Raw genomic sequence first — 12,200 nt, forward strand, 5'->3', positions numbered from 1 at the left:
CATCAATAACATCAGTTTTATCACAAGTGTATATTTACAATTATTTTTTGTCATGTCAAACCTTTGGTTTAGACAAATCATTCTTTAGGTCAGCTTGTTCAATATCCCTTTAAAATCTTTGTGGCTTTTGCTTGACCTCAGGGTCTTCCTTAACATAGGCTTTCAGTTTAACCACTTCCTTGGGGTTTTGGAATTTTAAGGTTAAACTTGTGGCTTTTATTTGCAAGGTTTAATCCTTCCCTTCCTCCCTGTCCAGTAGAGTAAAAATCTGAACTCTCCTATGTAACAAAATCCATTGGCTGGCTGGGTGTGTCCTCTTTGCTAATGGCTATGGGCAAGTCTTTCTCCCCGGACTCAGTCAAGTAATTGCATCAACGCAGAAACTAGCTTGTTTACTAGTTTTCAAATCCTTAACTGTTACCAATTCCAAGGCTGGACACTCATTCTTCCCCTCAGCAGGAATGGGTCCTTCCCCCTGCCCCCTTTTTCCTAGAAGGTTGAAAACTGAAATTTCCTGCTCACAGGAATTCCTTTGCTGGCTAGGTGTGTTCACCAACTGCAGCCCCTCTGTGCTATGAACATCTACACAGATGCTCCCCTGCATGCTTGCTTGTGAATCTACCACCACCAGCAACTTAGAGACTGGACTCTGAGTTTGTGGGGTCTATCTTTAAAACAAAGTGTCTAAGGGTGAGAGTTTGCCTGCTCTCCCCTGCATTCTTGTGAGTTCTGTCATAAGGCTGTTCTGCTCTGAAAAACCAGTAACCCAATCTTTCCTCAGTACCTGAGTCACAGACTCCTTACTTAAAGATGCATCTGAAGAAGTGGAGTTCTTTACCCACGAAAGCTTATGCCCAAATAAATCTGTTAGTCTTTAAGGTGCCATTGGACTCTTTGTTTTTGTGGATACAGACTAACCCGGCTACTCCTCTGATACTTAAATCCAGAATCACCTCTGTCCCATCAGGAGGATTTTCACAAAACGCCCTTTCAGGTAAACTGCTAGACTTCACAGTCAGAAGATTAGAAGCATTCTCTCCCTTGTTACAAGTTTCCACACTGTCAGTGGGTAACACAGTCAAATTACCTTCATGCTTTCCTTGTGCCCTGGCTATGATATCACCCTGATCAGACACGGTTGTCATATCTTTACCCAGCAACACACTAGCAACATACAAAATAGAAGCACCAGAATCGCTTGGTCTCTGGGGGCTATTTATGACATTAACTGGATGCAACCTAGTTACAATGTCATCATCCCTAGCAGACACCAATTCAGGACCACTTCCTTCCTAGGTTTTAGTTGTATCCAGAATCAACTCTGGGTCAACTGATAAATTTTCAACCATCATAGGCTGACAGGCTTCTTCTGTCTGCTCTACAAACAGATAAGAGCTGGAGAAACATTCTTCTTTAACAGACAAACAGCTTGGGATATCATTTCCCTTGTCCCAGTGCACATGGCTGTTCATGGACAATTGTTTGGAGATTGGGATAGCTCCTTTCATGGGCAACTCATTACCCCTAACAGACACAGGAACATTTCCTTCACTGTCACAATTCTCCACACTGGTAACAGGTAAGGTATAGGGATACTCATGTTCCACTAACCTTGCCTTCCCAAACTGCTGATTAGACAAAGCCATCAGCTCATCTAAACTTTCTTTGCCTCGCGCTCCCTTAACAGATCAACTGCTGTTTCTTACAGATAGTCTCATTACACTGAGCTGCTTTAAACAAATAATTTCTACCTTTTTCAGGCTTACTTTCACAAACTTTACTTGCCAACAATTCATCATTCACCAAGACTGTACCCTCTCCTTTCCTCAGTTAGGACTTTAACTTGATTGTCAACTTTAATTTGCGCTAGAGAAACATTTCCCTGAGCCTTATCTAATGTCAGATTTTCTTCTGAGATACCAGACAGACACTTAGGAATTTTTTCCACATATGCATTGCATCTTTGCACAGACAAACAGCTATCTTCGTCGGACAAACATTTGGAGAAACCCTCCATAGACAAAAAGAAAAGGAGTACTTGTGGCACCTTAGAGACTAACCAATTTATTTGAGCATAAGCTTTCGTGAGCTGCAGCTCACTTCATCAGATGCATACTGTGGAAAGTACAGAAGACATTTTTATACACACAAACCATGAAAAAATGGGTGATTATCACTACAAAAGAATTTCTCTCCCCCCACCCCACTCTCCTGTTGGTAATAGCTTATCTAAAGTGATGACTCTCCTTACAATGTGTATGATAATCAAGGTGGGCCATTTCCAGCACAAATCCAGGGTTTAACAAGAACATCTGAGGAGGGGGGGGTTATGAAAAAATAAGGGGAAATAGGTTACCTTGCATAATGACTTAGCCACTCCCAGTCTCTATTCAAGCCTAAGTTAGTTGTATCCAATTTGCAAATGAATTCCAATTCAGCAGTTCCTCTCGCTGGAGTCTGGATTTGAAGTTTTTCTGTTGTAATATCGCAACTTTCATGTCTGTAATCGCGTGACCAGAGAGATTGAAGTGTTCTCCGACTGGTTTATGAATGTTATAATTCTTGACATCTGATTTATGTCCATTTATTCTTTTACGTAGAGACTGTCCAGTTTGACCAATGTACATGGCAGAGGGGCATTGCTGGCACATGATGGCATATATCACATTGGTGGATGTGCATGTGAACGAGCCTCTGATAGTGTGGCTGATGTGATTAGGCCCTGTGATGGTGTCCCCTGAATAGATCTGTGGGCACAGTTGGCAACGGGCTTTGTTGCAAGGATAGGTTCCTGGGTTAGTGGTTCTGTTGTGTGGTATGTGGTTGCTGGTGAGTATTCGCTTCAGGTTGGGGGGCTGTCTGTAGGCAAGGACTGGCCTGTCTCCCAAGATTTGTGAGAGTGTTGGGTCATCCTTCAGGATAGGTTGTAGATCCTTGATAATGCGTTGGAGGGGTTTTAGTTGGGGGCTGAAGGTGACGGCTAGTGGCGTTCTGTTATTTTCTTTGTTGGGCCTGTCCTGTAGTAGGTGACTTCTGGGAACTCTTCTGGCTCTATCAATCTGTTTCTTCACTTCTGCAGGTGGGTATTGTAGTTGTAAGAATGCTTGATAGAGATCTTGTAGGTGTTTGTCTCTGTCTGAGGGGTTGGAGCAAATGCGGTTGTATCGCAGAGCTTGGCTGTAGACAATGGATCGTGTGGTGTGGTCAGGGTGAAAGTTGGAGGCATGTAGGTAGGAATAGCGGTCAGTAGGTTTTTGGTATAGGGTGGTGTTTATGTGACCATCGTTTATTAGCACTGTAGTGTCCAGGAAGTGGATCTCTTGTGTGGACTGGACCAGGCTGAGGTTGATGGTGGGATGGAAATTGTCGAAATCATGGTGGAATTACTCAAGGGCTTCTTTTCCATGGGTCCAGATGATAAAGATGTCATCAATATAGTGCAAGTAGAGTAGGGGCGTTAGGGTACGAGAGCTGAGGAAGCGTTGTTCTAAGTCAGCCATAAAAATGTTGGCATACTGTGGGGCCATGTGGGTACCCATAGCAGTGCCACTGATTTGAAGGTATACATTGTCCCCAAATGTAAAATAGTTATGGGTAAGGACGAAGTCACAAAGTTCAGCCACCAGGTTAGCCGTGACATTATCGGGGATAGTGTTCTTGACGGCTTGTAGTCCATCTTTGTGTGAAATGTTGGTGTAGAGGGCTTCTACATCCATAGTGGCCAGGATGGTGTTATCAGGAAGATCACTGATGGAGTGTAGTTTCCTCAGGAAGTCAGTGGTGTCTCGAACGTAGCTGGGAGTGCTGGTAGCGTAGGGCCTGAGGAGGGAGTCTACATAGCCAGACAATCCTGCTGTCAGGGTGCCAATGCCTGAGATGTTGGGGTGCCCAGGATTTCCAGGTTTATGGATCTTGGGTAATAGATAGAATATCTCCATAGACAAATCCTCCATAGACAAATCCTTGCCCCTAGTAGACACAGGTTCAGGATTATTTCTTTCCTGTGACTGATTTATGTCATCAACCTGACTGAAGAAAGCTTTAATATTATCCCCAATCAAAAGATCCTTAGGCAATAACTTTCTTACAGCAGCTGTAAGTTCATGTTTAACACCATTCCATTCAAGATGGATTCTGGCTAAAGGCATACTTACAGTAAACTCATAGAGGATTACAGTATTCACATTCTTATTTGGTAAATAATCTTCCTCTTTGACAAGATCTGCTTTAACAAGAGTGATGTTAGCTGTAATTTGCCCTAAACAGCTTTTATCATAGACTTTTACATTCTCTGCACAAGTTATGGGGTTACCTTCACCTGAGCTCGCAGTAAAAGCATTTACATAAAAGGTGGCAGTGTTGGGGTAAACTTGGTTACACACAGACAACTGCTTAGAGTCAAACAACATACCAACACTGTTACAAACTGGATAGATTTTATCCCCATCCTTGCTGTTGAGAGAAGCTGGCTTTTCAGGATGATACAGTTCCTATTGTTCTTTTATTCTCTTGGTTGGAGCTTAAGTCTTTCCACTTTTGACTTAGCTTCTAGTTCCCGCAATCGAATATGTGCCATTCTTTGTTCATGTTCAAAACACAGGCATTCTCTTTTAGCAGCTTCTCCTTCCATATCAGCTATTTTTTGCTCTTGTTCAAATTCTAGCTGCTGGTTTCTCACTGCAAGCATTTTCGCTGGGTCTGCTTCCTTATTACTGGCAATTAACAGATTTTTCAGTTCCTGCTCTGGGGTCTTTTGCTAAAATACAACCTTCTCTGTAAGCACAATTCTTCCAGGCTTTTTCTGTCAGGATCTTGATCATGGGTCACTCACTGTAACGGATTTTTAACCCTTAAACTCTCCAATATCAAAATTAAATTTTGACAAGTGTGTGGTTCTAATCCAAAAACCCAATTAACCTGTGGTAATGTGTATCCAAGCACGACTGTGCCCATGTGACCGGGGTCCTAGTGGGAAGCCAGCTGTGGTCACTCAATTAGGGTGAACTGCAAAGAATGGGGCAGCCAAACCCCAAAAAGCTGGTGGATATTCCAATACTTAGATTCACCAAGCCAGCATAAAACAGCTTCTTTATTACCCTACTGGTTACTCAGAAGTCCAAACAACACAGTTCCCTTAAAGTGATTCAGCCTCAGGCCTCCATCCAGGTATCCGCATCAAATATGATGAAAATTTCTGTAAATCTTACTTCATCATATAAAAGAAAAGGTTCTACCAATCCCAAAGGACCGGACACATCACCTCCCAGGTTAACGAATGTTTCAGATCTTACGCAAATACACGCTACAGACAATTCTTATTAACTAAACTAAAATTTATTAAAAAAACGAGAGAGAGTACGGTTAAAAGATCAATATACATACAGACATGAGTTCAGTTCATTGAGGTTCAGATTCACAGCAGAGATGGTAAGCTTTGTAGTTGCAAAGAGTTCCTTTAGAATTCAGTTCATAGGTCGTAGTCCAATGTTCAGATCTCATATTCAGGGCGAACCAGCATAACTGGGACCTCAGTCTTATGACTCAAACTTTCCCTGATGAAGTCTAAGCAGATCTGAGATGACAGAATCAGGACGCAAGGAACTTTGATACAGTGTAATGTCTTCTTTGACAAGTTGGGAGTTCCTCGGGGAACAAAAGGTAATTAGGATGACTTTGAAGGAGGTCCATCTCTGGTACTTAGCTATACCAATTAACATAAGGCCATTTGTCTTTTCCTCCACTATTCACAGTACATTTCAAAGAGAGATGAATACCAAGATAACCCGTGTTTGCAATTCATTTAAATTCTATCAGAATACAGCATAGACAGGGACTGTTGATTACATTGTCCGGACTCTACTTTTACATATGTAAATACACAAAACCACAAATATTATCTCCTCACATGTCTTCTGTGGGTTACTTATTTTTCAGGCTGTTTAACCCTTTCTAGCCATGCGTCACAGGTAGCCATTCAGTATCATCCATCTGGTGCACTGAATGAAACAGAGATCCTGTGGAATAAATAGTATGTGTTCATGTCAATAAAGACTGTATGTTAATGTATGTGCAAAAAGGGGCTGAATTAAGGTTCCACAGGAAACGTGAATTGTGGCATTTCCTAACTTTTGTCTGTGTGATCCTTTTGACTTTTGCAACATTAATGTTGTTTTAATATATGGAGTTTTTTGGATGCATGACATATATACATTGTGGTTTAATTATATAAAAAATATCAATATACACTACTTGCCTCTCAGGTTAACTTTTTAAGCACTGGCATAGCTAATAAAACATCAAATCTAAATAGTGTTATTTTGACTACACATACTTTATATTTTAATGAATGTAATAAAGTAACTGATCTCTTACTTCCTGTTTTTTATACACTATAAAATGAGAAATCTGGGCCATTTGCTCAGTCCTTCCATCAGTAGAGAACTTGGTCCATTAGCTGCCAGTGTTCACTAGTAATTGATTTGAAAAATCAGCTAAACATTATTTACAGGTTCTGTGCCAGATTATTAGCTGGTGTAAAATAGCATAACTCCACTGAAGCCATGTTATGCTGATTTACACTAGCTGAGGATCTGGTTGATTATTTCTAGAGATATTATCTAAATTGTTTTCAATTTAGGGCCTGATTAAAAACCCATTGAAGTTTATGGAAAGACTCCCACTGACTTGAATAGGCTTTGGATCAGACTTTCTCTACTTTTGTTTCTTTCGAGTACCCATGAGTATATCAGGGACTAGGCACTGTAGAGTTATATATAAATCAATGGGCGCTGCTCCCCAGCAGACGCTGGCCAGGAGCGTGGGAATAACGGAACACAAATGCAGTCTCTCTGGCAGCAAGACAAAGTGGTGCCAAACTAAGCATTTCTACAATAGTATTTTATAACCTGATGTCTTTTCCTCATGCCTTCATTTGCAGCTCCCATTAGGAACATAAGCTTTGGAAGTTTACCCCATGGGGAAGTGGAAGATGGTGGAGATATCAACTTTCTCTGCATCGTAGGCGAAGGATCTTTGCCAATCGACTTCAGAATTTTTAAACAAAATGACCAGAAACCTTTATTTTATGAAAGCAAAATGGAAACCAGAGTCGTCTGGCAGAAGAAATCATTGAGTAAGCAGGACGCAGGGAAATATTTTTGCGAAGCCTCCAACAGAGCCAGGGTTACTGTGCGAAGCAACTTGCTAACCGTTAAAGGTAAGCTATGCTCTTGATGGCACATCCTTAGGCTGCTCGGAATAATACCAGAATAGGTCTATCTCAAATCTACTGTTACATGTAATGTTGGGATTACCTAGAACTGAGGCATCTCTTACAGTAGCTATAACTTTTTTAAATGACAGGAAAGAAGGCATCTTAATGTACTGGACCTTTAAAATTCCCCCTCTTCTGCAGGGAATTTCCTGCCTTACATGGTGAATTCCATTGCAACACTTAGTACATGGTAAAAACACCAAACACTCCTTTCCTGCAGGATAAGGAGAATTATAAAGGGCCACTAATGTAGGTAGGGACTTCACCACTAGATTGTATTGCCACTTGGAATTGTGCATGCGCTGTTGGTGGGGGATAGCATGAAAGGTTTGGGACACCATCTAACCAAAACAGTCCCATTGTGTTCTAAACTGAACAAACCCCAGGAAGACTTAGCTCTTGGATCCAAGGAAAACCAACTTAGGCAGCATGGACTCTGGCCTAATGCAAAAGCACTCCTCTCTAGAAAAATCCCCAACAAGAGTGAATAGATCCAAAACTTAACGTAGTTTAATTGACTGGCAGATGAAAAACGCAGGAGAATAAGTTCTCCTCCTGCAGTCCATAATGTTTCTCACTTTCCTTCAGTCCCCTAGCTATGCTCAAGCAGCAAAAAGGAGCTGTGTCCAGGGGATCTCCCTGCCTAGCTGTAAGTGGGGTGATGGGTTGGTGGTCTTGCCTACTTGTCACTCAATGCTAGGTTTCATAAAATACCTACTAGTGTTGAACTGGACCAAGGGGATTTGTTATCCCCAGTGGCCACATCTATCTAATTTTTGGGGAGTGGGTGTTAAACTTTTGTGGCTTTTTTTGCATTTTCCATGGCTTCAGATCTGTGGCAGAGGTCAGCCAGGCAGAGCCACTTATGACAATGGGCTGTCCCTACATCCTCAACCATACTAGGAGAGGCTGAGAAGCCAACTAAAAGCTTTCCCTGACTGGATTTAGAAACAGACCCCCACCCAGTTAGGGAAGAACCCAGTAGTGAACTCTGGATGGTAACCTCTTTAAAGCTTTTCCAGAGCTGTCTGAACTCACCCTCCTGAGCACTAAATACTTCTAATAATGCCAAGACCACCTGTAGTGAGGACTCAGGAGTTGTAAAAGCCAGTAGTGACTTCATACCACTGCATGCATTGTTACACATGTCTCTTCTCATTTCCAGTCATCCTGGCTTCATGGCAGAAAGGGTTTATCGCATTATTTGTCTTGGCTGTAATTGCCATAGCAGCTTCTGGTTTCTGGTGGTACTGGCGTAAGAAGGAAAAGGGTAACAATGAATATCTTCTGTTCTCTGGGTGCTGAATGAATAGAACAAATGAGGGGATTGGCTGCAAGAACAAAGGACTGGGCAGGGGGAAAGGTGACAAATGTAGGATTTTCAACCACCCCAATGCTGGAGGTTGTTTGGCTCGGAGCTTTTGGTTTGATCCATTATAAAGCTATGAAATTTAGATCTGGGTTCTAGTTCTGGACTCCCCCTTACTTCCACAAATTCAGGCCCATCTCTAATCCTTATTGCCTCAAAAACTTGAGGTTCTTACTCAGCATTTATTCAGTCTCTACTCAAAAACAATTCCTATTAATTGTGAGTTTTGACTAAGTAGTGACCTCAGGATTCGGTCAATTATAATTGCGTTACTCTTTCACATTTTTTGTTATAGAAAAATGGGTAGGACTGGTTTAAATCCATTCTGAACCAAAATATCTGGGAAAATTTGGAGTGTCTGAAACTCCCAGATATCTGTATATCGGCCTGCCTAAGGAGCAGGGTTTTAGATCACAGCATCCCTGGAAGAGAACATCAGATCCAGAGGACTGGTTGGCTAAAGAGATTAGAAGTAGGATACAGAGGGTTAAATAACTTACTTAATTTTGGTCCAGGTCAGTATAGCTCCGCAATCAAAGGTTAACGTCTGAAAGCTTTTCAGTGCACTGTATGGTGGTCTGTACATGAAACCATCACATTTAGCCTCCTAGTTAACAGTCTCAGAAGTGAGGCCAAGAACTGAATGAGCCATGGATTCTGAGATACCCCTTCGTCTTTGGAAGTATCCCCACTAGATCAAGGGGGGAATCTGAGGGAGCCTGTATTGAAACTGTCGATGCCGTATCTGTTCTATGCTCATACTAGAACATGAAGACCTCTAGTCAATTTGGCAACTTCCACATCAACTAAATAAGATACCAAACTTCACTGCGGCCACTAGAAACGATCCTAACTCAGGGATGGATGGGCCCCCACATGTAGCTTTCATTTTCACCTTTTATGCATTTGTCTCTCTACTGGAGCAGGATATAACAATTATCTCTTCTCTTTCCCTTGCAAGCTAAACATCCTTCCATGGAGATGTCTGGGTAAGATGGCTTTCTTTCTGGAAATGGTAAAACGTGTCTGACTGAAATGCTGGAGGCTTATGTTACACATATATGGTGAATCTTATTAGGTCTCTCAGCTGGAGACAATAGGTGGTTGTGGCTACTTGCAGCAGACCACCTACTCAGAAACAACATGATGAGGAAATAATCCAAAATGGAAATGGGCTAATTACTAAAAATGGGGAATGACAGGCCTAGATTTGAATGCCTTCAAATGTAGGATTAAAATCACATAGAGACATATGGTAGAAGAAAAGGGAGATAACACTTGACATTGGGGTTTGCTTATGCTCCCATTGAGGTCAACAGCAAAACTTCCATTAATTTAAAAAGATAATAAAGGAGTGGTGCCAATTTAAACAATTATCACTTTATTTTTTTTTACTTTTAAGGATGGTTCCTTAGTCATGTCCATTTTTGTACATTTCCTTTTTAGATCCACAGCAGCCACTAATTCGACTAGTGAGAAACTGGAATCTGGACAGAACCATTATACAGAACTCTATCCTGGTAGACTATTTTTTTTTATACTCTCTGGTAGCATATTGCTTTAATCAACAAATGATTGTTTAAAAGTTTGGCTTCGCATGGTCCTGGTATGTACTGGGGCACAATTTTTAAATGATGGAATAATAGATGCACCCACGAAAAACAGCATTTGTACTTGTAGATCAGAGAATGAGGATATGCAGTTATCCAGTCTGCATGTGCAAATGTAAGGTGTGTTTGGTTTTGTTTGTTTTTTTGTGTGTCTGGGGGCTATACACAATGAAACCTGGTCTGAAAATGAGGTGGGTATAGTGGTTAGAAATGGCTTGATGGAACGAGCCTTAGTAATACTTAGGGGTTGAGACGAGGCATGGCTTAGGATTGGGACCAGATCAGGGTTAGGCTCGTGTTGATTTTTGAGGCCCAATCAGATGTAGTGTTGGGTTTGTGTTGGTTAGAACTGCCGTCTTGTAAGTTGTTCTCATGAGATGACAAATTTTTATAAGCTGTTCTGCCATGTTGGGCTGACTATTATTGTGAGATTTTTTTGGCTACCAGTGAACTGGAACTTTAGGCTCTTTCTTCTCTTGTATGTGACTAGACCTGGATAAACTATTGTGAATAATTTAGTCTAGTAACTTTTTGGCCAATTATGTGAATAGATTGGAGTCTTATGAATTTTAACTTCTTTCAAACTATTGGAGAATAGTTTATATAAACACATTTCAGTTTCTGACCTGCATATAAACTACTTACTAGAGTAACAGAATTACTGTTTGCTATATGACAGGTTTCAGAGTAGCAGCCGTGTTAGTCTATATTCGCAAAAATAGACTATTCCCCCCCCCATCCCCCCACCCCCCAAAAACTATGTTCAATATGTTTTTTGGTCTCTGCAGGCTATTTATTGCCCTCAATCTGAGTCCGAACTCTACTGGTGTCAGTGATCCAATGTGGGTAAACTGTCACCTTGTGGAAAGCTCATTCAATGTGAACAAAGTTATTCCTTGGTTTCATTTAGCTTTAAACTGATCCTCTTATAGGATCAGATTCTGCTCTCCTATGTTATGAGAGTGGCTTGGACATGTACCCAAAAGCAAAATTTCCCCTAAATAATTAAATCATTACATGTTGTGACAGCAGGAGGTTTCTGTTGTATTTTAATGAGAAAGCTAAATGAATGAATCACAACTATCCTAAGCTGCTTGTTGGCTCACTTTCTGCTTGTGTATTTAATTTTAGGATCAGGTTACATTGAAGACAGTGAAAGTCCTGTAAAATCAACAGGTGCAAATAAAGGTAATTTTCACACTATTTTTTTAATCATCACTTTTTTATCATTTTGGAATTAAAAGTGGTGGGGACATGTCTGATTGTGAGAGCAGGGGACTGGCAATTAGGCCTTCTATATTCATTTGTTTTCTCCCACCTTGTCGTCAGTGATGCTGTGGGAAGTCACTTATCCTCTCTGTGTCTAGGTTTTTTGTATTTCCCACTTGCAAAATTAGCATAACAATGTCCATGTCACAGGCGTGTTCTGAGCCTAATGAGTTGCTTCTTTTGGTTGGTGGCGTAGAAAAAGAAAAGTATGATTACCTACAAATATATTTCAAATGTTATTTTTGAATCTTTTACAGAAAATCTTTCCACAGGCTTCCTTTACCTTCTATTTATCTTTGCTTTCATCATTTTTCCACATCTTGACATTTTAAGCAGCATAAAATTGGGTGTCAAATATGAAGAAAATGATCTTCCAGCTAACTGAGGCACCAAATAGGTTTTAAAAAATACCTCCTTTTTAAAGTAATAATTGTATCTGGTATTGCATCATCTAGATGCATAGTTGTATAGAGATACAAAGTATTTTTCAGGACTGAGTGTTTAAAAGAACTTATTAAAAAGCAGTGCTTAAATGTAAATATTCTGGGGATATTATGGCTGAAAACTCATAGACAGATACTACTATGTCCACCCTCTCCCTTTGCTCCCATCTGTGCTTGCCACGTAGGCATGTGAGTGTTCAAAATGTGATTCCTGCTAACCTGACACGTTATAACAT

General features: G+C 40.8%; 1 protein-coding gene across 7 annotated transcripts in view; it reads left to right on the top strand.

Annotated features, from left to right (window-relative positions):
• The window catches only part of PECAM1 (platelet and endothelial cell adhesion molecule 1), a 62,342-nt gene that overhangs the window by 24,022 nt on the left and 26,120 nt on the right, over positions 1–12,200 (top strand). For 6 of the 7 annotated variants that reach the window (XM_048817910.2, XM_048817909.2, XM_048817912.2 and 3 more), the window contains exons 8-12: positions 6,938–7,216; positions 8,439–8,543; positions 9,604–9,631; positions 10,089–10,162; positions 11,384–11,440. In XM_048817910.2, coding sequence (XP_048673867.1) covers positions 6,938–7,216; positions 8,439–8,543; positions 9,604–9,631; positions 10,089–10,162; positions 11,384–11,440 — 543 coding nt within the window. The remainder of the gene's footprint in view (positions 1–6,937; positions 7,217–8,438; positions 8,544–9,603; positions 9,632–10,088; positions 10,163–11,383; positions 11,441–12,200) is intronic. The other variant, XM_075119219.1, reaches the window with a different exon arrangement.

This window comes from Caretta caretta, chromosome 14, assembly GCF_965140235.1.
Source record: "Caretta caretta isolate rCarCar2 chromosome 14, rCarCar1.hap1, whole genome shotgun sequence".
NCBI classification, from domain to species: domain Eukaryota; kingdom Metazoa; phylum Chordata; order Testudines; family Cheloniidae; genus Caretta; species Caretta caretta.